At 48.0% G+C, this 9,255-nt stretch overlaps 1 protein-coding gene across 5 annotated transcripts in view; it reads left to right on the top strand.

Moving 5' to 3' along the window:
* The first annotated feature begins 1,245 nt into the window (after nucleotides 1-1,245).
* ARID4A (AT-rich interaction domain 4A) overlaps nucleotides 1,246-9,255 on the top strand; it is a 54,194-nt gene continuing 46,184 nt past the window's right edge. For 2 of the 5 annotated variants that reach the window (XM_075503838.1, XM_075503835.1), the window contains exons 1-5: nucleotides 1,246-1,438; nucleotides 2,299-2,370; nucleotides 3,631-3,741; nucleotides 6,206-6,271; nucleotides 7,205-7,295. In XM_075503838.1, the coding sequence (XP_075359953.1) occupies nucleotides 2,365-2,370; nucleotides 3,631-3,741; nucleotides 6,206-6,271; nucleotides 7,205-7,295 (274 nt within the window). In that variant the 5' untranslated portion in view covers nucleotides 1,246-1,438; nucleotides 2,299-2,364. Of the gene's footprint in view, nucleotides 1,439-1,851; nucleotides 1,870-2,298; nucleotides 2,371-3,630; nucleotides 3,742-6,205; nucleotides 6,272-7,204; nucleotides 7,296-9,255 lie in introns of those variants that run through there. The other 3 variants (XM_075503839.1, XM_075503837.1, XM_075503836.1) reach the window with 3 other exon arrangements.

Raw genomic sequence — 9,255 nt, 5'->3', positions numbered from 1 at the left:
TGACCTCAGCCGCCTGGCAGGAGGCCAGGCGGCCACCGCAACCGCCAGCACCATGTGCAGAAGCGACCAGGCAGCAAGAGACAGTCACGTCCCCCTCCCCGGGCTTCACCCCAAATGCGTCACGGGCAGCAGGGGATGATTAATGGCGACGGAGCAACGCCTTCCTCCGAGGGAAGTGCAGCCGCCCGCGTCCCGCCCGCACCGGCTGAGGGACCGGCGGGAGGGGAAAGCGGCACGGGCGGCGCCTGCAGCCCCTGCCTGCAGCCCCTACCTGCAGCCCCGGCGGCGTCTCTGCTGGGGCGCTCGGGCCGCCTCAGCACCGCCGCTCGACTCCGGCGGGCTCCGCGGGGACAGCAGCGGCGGCCGGCCGCTCGCGGGTCCGCGCCTCCCCGGGCCGCTCTGCCGGCCGACTCCTCCGCGCCCTCTCGGCGGGCGGTTCCGCCGCGCGCCGCCAGAGGCGCCGCCGCCCCTCCATGGCCGCCGCTTCACTTCCGGGTCCGGCCGGGCCCGCTCCTGCGCCATCGCCGCCGAGCGGGAGAGGGGGCGACGCGGCCGCCGCCACCATCCAACGCGGGGGTGGGCCGCGGGGAAGAAACGAGGTGCGGCCTCTTCGGAGCGCAGGAAGAGGCTTCCCGCCGAGCTCCATCGCCTCTGCCGCTGCCGGCGGCCGCTGCCAGGGCACGGCCCCGCGGCTCCCCCGCCTCCCCCCGCGGGAGAGGCGCCGACCACTCCCGCTCCCTTCCTCCCGCGGGCCTAAAATGGGAAAGAGCCTCACACAAAATGGCGCCGGGAGGCTGACCGCGGCGCATGCGCTCTGCGTGCCCCGGGCGGCCGCCGCCGCAGGACGCCGTCTCCGCCCCCGCCGCCCCCCTCCCTCGCCTCGGCCCCGCCCCGCCGCGTCTCCAGGAGACGGCTCGCACCAATCACGTCGCGCCGTTCCTCTTCCTGTCCCCCGGTCGTGGCCAATCACCGCGCTCAGACCTACGTCCGGATCCAGCTCCTACCAATTAGCCGCGAGGGGACGCTGACTTCACTTCAATCTCCACCAATCGGCTGGCGCTCCGAAGAAGCGCCAATCAAAAGTCTCTCTGGCTCTACCTGCGTCGACGGCTGGCCAATGCTCTCTGCCGGCCGCCCTGTGACCAATGGGGGTGCTGTCCGCGGCGCCCAATCCGGGCGGGGCAGAGCCCCCGGGGCGTCACGAGGGGGCCAATGGGAGTTCAAGCAGGACAGATTCTGCTCAACAGCTTGTTATTGGGCTCGTCGCTGGTGATTCGGTGCGAGTCCGGGCTGGAGGGGGTGGAGCGGGGCCGCGCTCAGCAGCCGCCGCCGCTCGCGGGGCTGTCGTCGTCTCGGAGGGGGCTGCGGCGCTGGGAGCGCGGCGGGGCCGGGCCGGGCTGGGCAGCGCGGGGCTGCCCACTTCGCTCCGAGTTTCCAGGTAGGAGGCAGGGAGGGCAGCGGGTGCCTCGGCAGCCGCAACTCCGCCGCCGTCCCGGGGGAGGGGGCGCGGAGCGGCGCCGGGAGCTCCCCCTTCCCCCCGCGCCAGCGCGCCCTTCCACCCCGTGAGGGAGCGGGGACGCCCGCCGCTCCCCTCACGGCGCGGACGGGGACTCCCTTCCCCGCCGAACTCCGCCCCGTGCCCCCTCCGAGCGCCCCGGCCGCCTCCCTCCGTCGCCGTCCTCGGGGCTGCCCCGACGCTTGGCGGCGGGGACCGCCCGCCCGCGCCGCCCTCCATCCTCAGCCCCCTCAGCCGCGCGGCGCCGGCCCGCCCCCGCTCCGCCTCCCCTGCCCCGGGCCGGGGGCTGCGGCGTCCCGGCGGCCGCGGCGGGCGGCCGGGGGGCGGGAGGGAGAAGTCCGCTCGGCCGGCGGGTGAGGGGGGCGGGGAGGAGGGGCTCGGCGCGTCCCTCCGCGGGCCGCAGAAAGTTGCGAGGGCCGGGGAGGGGCGGGGAAGGCGGCGGCGGGCCCCGCCGCCCCCCCGACGAGGAGCTGCCCGTGTGGGGCGGCGGGTTTCCCTCCCGGGTGGAACGCGCGCCCCGGCCCCTCCGCCCTGAGGCGGGGAGCGGGAGCAATGGCGACGTGACACACCGAGGGGCCGCCGGGCGGGAAGCGGCGGGCGGCGGCCGCGGCCCCGGCCCCGTTCCCTCCGCGGCCCGGCGGGGCTGGGACGGGCGGCGGCTCCCGCCCGCCCGCGCTGGGCTCCCCTCGCAGCCCGGCCGCCCCCTCACGGGGAGACCCACGCTCACGCGGGTCCGCCTTCACCGCTTCCCCCCCCCCCCCCCCCCCCTTCTTGTTTTGCAGTGTTTTCCCGTGTGCTCGCGGGGAGGAGAAGTCTTTGAGCTGGAATCCCTCAAATAACCTTTAAAGATGAAGGTAGGCTGGCTGCGGAGCGGGGAACGGCTGCCTGTCCCCCCTCGCTAGCTGCTCTGGCGATTTCATTTTTAATCGCACGCCTCGGCTGAGCAACAGTAGGATAACGCTGGCCGGGGTTTCGGTGCATGCTGCAAATCCTGTTTCTGCTCTCCAGCTGAGGTGTGGGTGAGCTAAGCTCTTATCGTCTTGCAGTAGTAGTCTGCAAATTCACAACGTCTTTTGAGTTGTTGTCCTTTGGGCTACTGTCTTTAAATGCTTCCTGTATCAGCAGCTGCTATTGCAAGTTTGCAAAACCACAGCTTTTGTCCCGCCTTAGCTGTTGCCGGTTTTTTCAGTACAAAGGCTTAACAATTGCAGTATGATTCACAAAAGAGAGAAAAACTTTTTTTTGCCTTCGGAGTTGAAGACATAATAACAATTTAAAAAAAAAATCAACCCCATAACAGGAAAAGTTATTTAATATTCTGTGCTGATTTCCTGTCTTGATAGACGTTTTCACCGTGGTAATTTTGTCCTTGTTTATCAATGGCTACAAGCACAATAAAGTAAAATGTTGAGTAATAAAGTCCAGATTAAGGAAAACATGATGAGAAATATTTCTCTCTCTTAAAAATGCATAAGCAATTAAGCTTTGATAAAGGCATTTCAGGAAAGAAAAATACTAGTTAACAGCTGTTTGAATGATTACAACAAATTTCTCTAGAGGTCTCCTTTTAGTCAGCAGGAAAAAAAAAATCTATATATAGAATGTTATAGACTTAATTGTAAGTATTGGGATGATAGCAATCTCAAGTGTTTAAAATAATCTGTGTCATTGGATTGCTTATAACTGAAAAAAGCACAAATATCTTTTATACTGCCTTTTTGCAGTTGAAACATTTTCCTTTTGTATGCTGTATAGGAATTACTTGAATTAATAGTCAGTCCTATATGTTATTACCCTTTTTATAAGGAGATGTTCCAAATATCAGTTGAATACCCTCAAAGATATTTCTGGGAGAGTAATTAGGCTGGAGGGGGGGTGGCGGGGGGTCAACATCACTGGTAAAACAAAACTTCCTGTAACTTGTTTGTTGGTTTCTTTTTTTTTTTTTTCCCCTTTTAAAGTACAGTCTGATTGCAGTTCAAGTACAGACATTGTTTATCACTTAAAAGTCAATAGATCTAAATGTTTAGACGTAAAATTAAATATATAATGATGTAGCTGTAAAAATAAATAAGGAGAACTAAACTTTGTTCTTATTTTTTGTTCCTTAATAGGCAGCAGATGAGCCTGCCTACCTGACAGTGGGAACTGATGTCAGTGCCAAGTACCGTGGTGCCTTCTGTGAGGCAAAGATTAAGACAGTGAAAAGGCTTGTGAAAGTCAAGGTAGTATACTGTGGTTGTTGCTGATTTTATTAAAGCATTGCGTTGAAAGGACTGTCAGAGGAGATGCTAGTTCTAAAGACTAGGAAATGTTTATCACCTCACTGTATGAATTTTAAAGAACACTTGAATGTTGTTTTTCATAATTTGATATTGGGTGTGGGGTGTTTTTTGTTCTTTTGGGGGGGGGGTGGTTATTAAATTTTTTTAGGAGTATGCTGGGAAAAGAATGAGCTTTCAAATTACCTATTCTTGCTACTTTCCTGATCACAGTTGTCTTCTGTTTGTGGATGCATCAGTTTCACAGCAATCAGTTTTGATGTCACAAATAGAGGATTAAGGCTTTACATCAGTAATAAGGAATAAGAGCAACCTCTTCAGAAGCAAAAGTTCCGTATCATTCCAGCTGACATTCTCAGTTTTATAGCTCAGAACTTAAGAGGCAATGCCAAAAGAGATAACGTAAGAGCAAAAAAGACAGCAGTAATTAGTTTCTTAGACCACGTTTTAGGAATGTCCAGGATAACATTTGTTAAGTTTTGAGCATCTGCTGCTTCTTCTAAAACAGCGTGCTTTGGCTGTAGCTGAGTTTCTACACGTGCAAAGTACTGGCATGTGTAGTTCAAATGTAGCGTTCATTCACGTTTACAGGTCTTAAGCCAAAACAACCAAAAAAGAAAGTAATTATTTTGGTGTTGCAGTACTGTTATTAAAGCTAGTATGGGAAAACAAGAATAAAAAGTAGTTAAATAAAAGTTAAGAAATCAAAGTAAATACAGAAATTGTTCTTCTGCTTTGTTTTGTCCAAATCTTCCTACTTCCTACTTTCTTGCCTACTGTCCAGGATATGTAAATAAGGCATTAGAGACCCAAAACCCCCTAACAAATAGAGATGAAAGCTTCTTTTTATAACTACACATCTAAGTTTTCATGTGCTTTAATGCTTAAATCAAGTAGAACAAGCTATCAGCCTCTTCAGTTACATATATAGATCATACCACTTTATCAGAGTGCTTTTCATGATAAAAAAGCCCACAGTTCAGATCTTGGAGTCTTTTCCACTGTTCTTAATGAGTACTTTTAGAAATTTGTGATGTTCTTTGAAATCTGTGTTAATGAGAAGCTCCATAGGAAGCAGCGTGCTGCCTGTCCTGGTCTGACATCCTTGATTTTGTATCTATATCTTTGACGATAGAGTATTTAGACTGTTAATAGGTGTGAGTTTCTTTTTCTCATTAGAATCTTATGCTTTATTACTCCATGATAAGATTTGGAAGTGTATGAGGCTGCTGTGACTTGGTGGAAATTCCTGTCGCTGTATATCAATTATATTATAACAATTGAAGTTTTAACAAACTAAGCCTGATATTGTAATTAAGAGCGTGTAGGCACACCCCGGCACACTTGCCAAGAGTGCAAAGAGTCCAGAAAGTCCAGTAGTCTTTTCCTGAGTAGCAGCACAACCTGTATTTGTCTCAATGCTGATATAAAATTTTAAAGAAGAATTAAATAAACTGCATTATTAACCTGAATTTGTGTTAATACCAACTGTATTTTAGCATGCCACTAGTGTAGTATTTATAAATACAGCTACAGTGTAGATTATGGTTGGTGGAGCTAGAAAACGATACCGTTATAAGTGGAAAGGAAGCTCCTGGAACTTTGGATTCCTGAAAATAAATAGGAATTTTGGAATTTTTTATTAAAACTGTGTAGGTGGTTTTGCTATAACAAAAGGCAGTGAAACAGTTAACAGTGTTGACACCTAAATATTGATCTTTTATGTTTCTAAACTGAGTCTCTGCAAACTCAAGGATTCAAATTGCGTAGGCTTACATTCACTCTGTCTCGTTGGTGTTACCTTCTCAAACATTGGCTTTTAAAGGGAGAAGCATAGTTTACTTACACTGTAACTGATCCTTATTTTCATTACAGTTGTAGTGATTCACATCTTTACCATAAAAACTTTCTCTCGCTTAAGGTAGCAGAAATGGTTGTATTGCGGTCCATTCGGTGATTTTTTGATACATATTTAATAATGAGAGCTTTTTATTTTTGTTGTAGTTTAGTACTCAATGTGTTGTTAATAAAGTGCTACAGTTGAAGTAGAGAGAGAGAAAAAACCTGTTTAGTCTTCTGATCTGGAAGCCCAATTCCAGGTATGCCCTGGATTGCATTAATATCCAAACTCACATCAGAATGTATTTTCTTTGCCTTGGAATGGCTGATGTTTGATTTGCCCTGTTCTTTAATTATGATGTTTCAGGTTAAATACTAAGTGTCATACTTGGGGCTTCCTGTGAGTAAAATGGTCCATGCCAAGTGTTTTGCATTCAATAATGTTTGAGTCCATTTGATTGATAAAGATCTTATTTTCCAAATTATTATTCTTATAAATAGTTTCATATGCTTTTTGTATGCTATTAAAAATAAGATATATATTTAAAAGTTTATGAATATCTTTCAGGTGGTCCTGAAGGGGGATAACTCAACTCAGTTAGTGCAAGATGACCAAGTGAAAGGACCTCTAAGAGTACGTATATTGCATGCCTTTTTTTTGTAATCACGTAATTGATTTGTAAAATTCTAAATTTTGATGCTGTTTAGGTGGGTGCCTGTTCTACAGAATTTAAATCAACAGGAGGAGGCTCATTGCTTTAGGTCAGATTGATTCTGAGTAATTAGTCTTAACTCTTGTAGCTTTTAGAGCCTGTTTATGCTTCTTCATGTAGTATACTCCATACACACACAGTTTTGTGCACACAATGATTTTTGTATCTTGTAAGACAGAAAACTTCTTATAAGTAATAGAGAACTTGATTACGAAGCTAAGTTCAAGCCTGTTAGACAATAGTAAATACAATTGCTCTAATTGCGTTTTAAAATAGTTGATGTATTTTATATAAAAATACGTGTTGGTTTGTATTTTTATATGTAAGAGTTGTCTGCTAAAATACATAGCTGCATCATAAAACCCTGACTGCAAATAGAGCTCTTCAGAGGAGATCATCTTTTGTCTTTGTCTTTTCTCTAGCTACTGCAAGAACACCAATGCATGTTGTAGGCTGCTACTGTTATCTAGTTGACAGTATAACAATGTTCAAAGTGTAAGAAATACTAATAATTGCATGCACATCAGTAATAAAGTAATAATTACTTTGATTGAATATTTGAATATTTATTTCCAATTAGCCTTGTTTTGTTTCTTGTGATGACATAAGTCATGCCGAAATTAGATGTTCCAAGTTTCTTGCTGCTTTACTGTCTTACTTGCAGTTCAGCCTTCATGCTTAAGGATCTTTGTTCCTACCAGCTAAGTAACTAAATTTTACAAAGTAACATTTAGCTAAAAGGAGACTTAAAAAAAAAAAATTCTAGATTGCTGGAAGAATTAATGTGTACACCTGTTTTTCTCCATTATATGAGTTTGGCATTACATGTAGCCTTGAGATATTCCTTTTTGCAGGTTGGTGCAATGGTTGAAACCAAAATGCCTGATGGATCCTTTCAAGAAGCTGTTATCAGCAAGTTGACAGATGCTAGTTGGTATACTGTAGGTGAGTAGCCACATGCTTTCATTTACGATCTCTAATCTTTGAACAAAGTATTTCTAATTATAGGTAATAATGGAAGGAATTATATCTTGTATTGTAAGATCAGAGATAGATTTTGTAGGGCGCTTTTTTAAGTCTTCCAGGTCTTGTTTCCTTTTCCATTTAAAATAGGATAATAATTATTTGATGTTCGGGGGGGCTGTTGCAAAGGTAATTGCAGGGCTGAACAATCAAGTTTTATTTGGCACAATGTATGTATACTGATGGTAGTGTCACTCACTGGAATTCAGAATAATTTTTGCAGATTTTAAGACATAAACCTCATAATTGCACTTCTAGCTGAAAACCTGTGGCATGTAATGAATGACTGAAATGCAAACCTTCTTTCACTATATGTGATCTTGTACACAAGAACAACATTGGTAGCACCACTGTGCATTCTGAAGTCATTCCTCTGTTTTGTGTAGAGTTGAGGGTAGGGTTTTGTATGAAACAATAGAAGAAAGGATTTATTGATTTTTTTTTTTTTTAAGAAAAGAATTGAGACATCACACCTTAAAAAGAAAAGAGGGGACATTCACTTTATAACATGAATAGCTGTTTGCTTTAAAATAATTTTGAAATAATGATTATATCTGAAGTGAAATAGAAAACTACTTCTCATGTTGGAGGCTCATGCACTTTTCAGTTACTGAAATAGAAACCACAGAATGCAGGGTCAGCAAAATTTCAATCACAGAATCACAGAATCATATAGGTTGGAAAAGACCTTTAAGATCATCGAGTCCAACCATAAACCTAACACTGCCAAAAACCATCACTACACCATGTCTCTAAGTACCTCATCCAAACGTCCTTTAAATACCTCCAGGGATGGCGACTCAACCACTTCCCTGGGCAGTCTGTTCCAATGCTTGATAACCCTCTCGGTGAAGAAAAATTTCCTAATATCCAGTCTAAACCTCCCCTGGCGCAACTTGAGGCCATTTCCTCTTGTCCTATCACTTGTTACCTGGGAGAAGAGACCGACCCCCACCTCTCTACAACCTCCTTTCAGGTAGTTGTAGAGAGCGATGAGGTCTCCCCTCAGCCTCCTTTTCTCCAGGCTAAACAGTCCCAGCTCCCTCAGCCGCTCCTCATAAGACTTCTGCTCCAGACCCTTCACCAGCTTCGTTGCCCTTCTCTGTACGCGCTCCAGTACCTCAATATCCCTCTTGTAGTGGGGGGCCCAAAACTGAACACAGTATTCGAGGTGCGGCCTCACCAGTGCCCAGTACAGGGGCACAATCACTTCCCTAGTCCTGCTGGCCACGCTATTTTTGATACAGGCCAGGATGCCATTGGCCTTCTTGGCCGCCTGGGCACACTGCTGGCTCATATTCAGGCGGCTGTCAACCAACACCCCCAGGTCCTTCTCTGCCAGGCAGCTTTCCAGCCACTCTTCCCCAAGCCTGTAGCGTTGCATGGGGTTGCTGTGGCCCAAGTGCAGGACCTTGCACTTGGCCTTGTTAAACCTCATACAATTCACCCCAGCCCATCGATCCAGCCTGTCCAGGTCCCTCTGCAGAGCCTGCCTACCCTCCAGCAGATCAACACTCCCACACAACTTGGTGTCGTCTGCAAACTTACTGAGAGTGCACTCGATCCCTTCGTCCAGATCATTGATAAAGATGTTAAACAGAACTGGCCCCAACACCGAGCCCTGGGGAACACCGCTTGTGACCGGCCGCCAACTGGAGTAAACTCCATTCACCACCACTCTCTGGGCCCGGCCGTCCAGCCAGTTCTTTACCCAGCGAAGAGTACACCCGTCCAAGCCATGAGCAGCCAGTTTCTCCAGGAGAATGCCGTGGGAAACCGTGTCAAAGGCTTTACTGAAGTCTAGATAGACAACATCCACAGACTTCCCCTCATCCACTAGGCGGGTCACCTTATCATAGAAGGAGATCAGGTTGGTCAAGCA

This window comes from Mycteria americana, chromosome 5 (genome assembly GCF_035582795.1).
Source record: "Mycteria americana isolate JAX WOST 10 ecotype Jacksonville Zoo and Gardens chromosome 5, USCA_MyAme_1.0, whole genome shotgun sequence".
Lineage (NCBI taxonomy): Eukaryota > Metazoa > Chordata > Aves > Ciconiiformes > Ciconiidae > Mycteria > Mycteria americana.
Note: the sequence above shows the minus strand (reverse complement) of the source record. Positions and strands in the feature narration are given on the sequence as shown.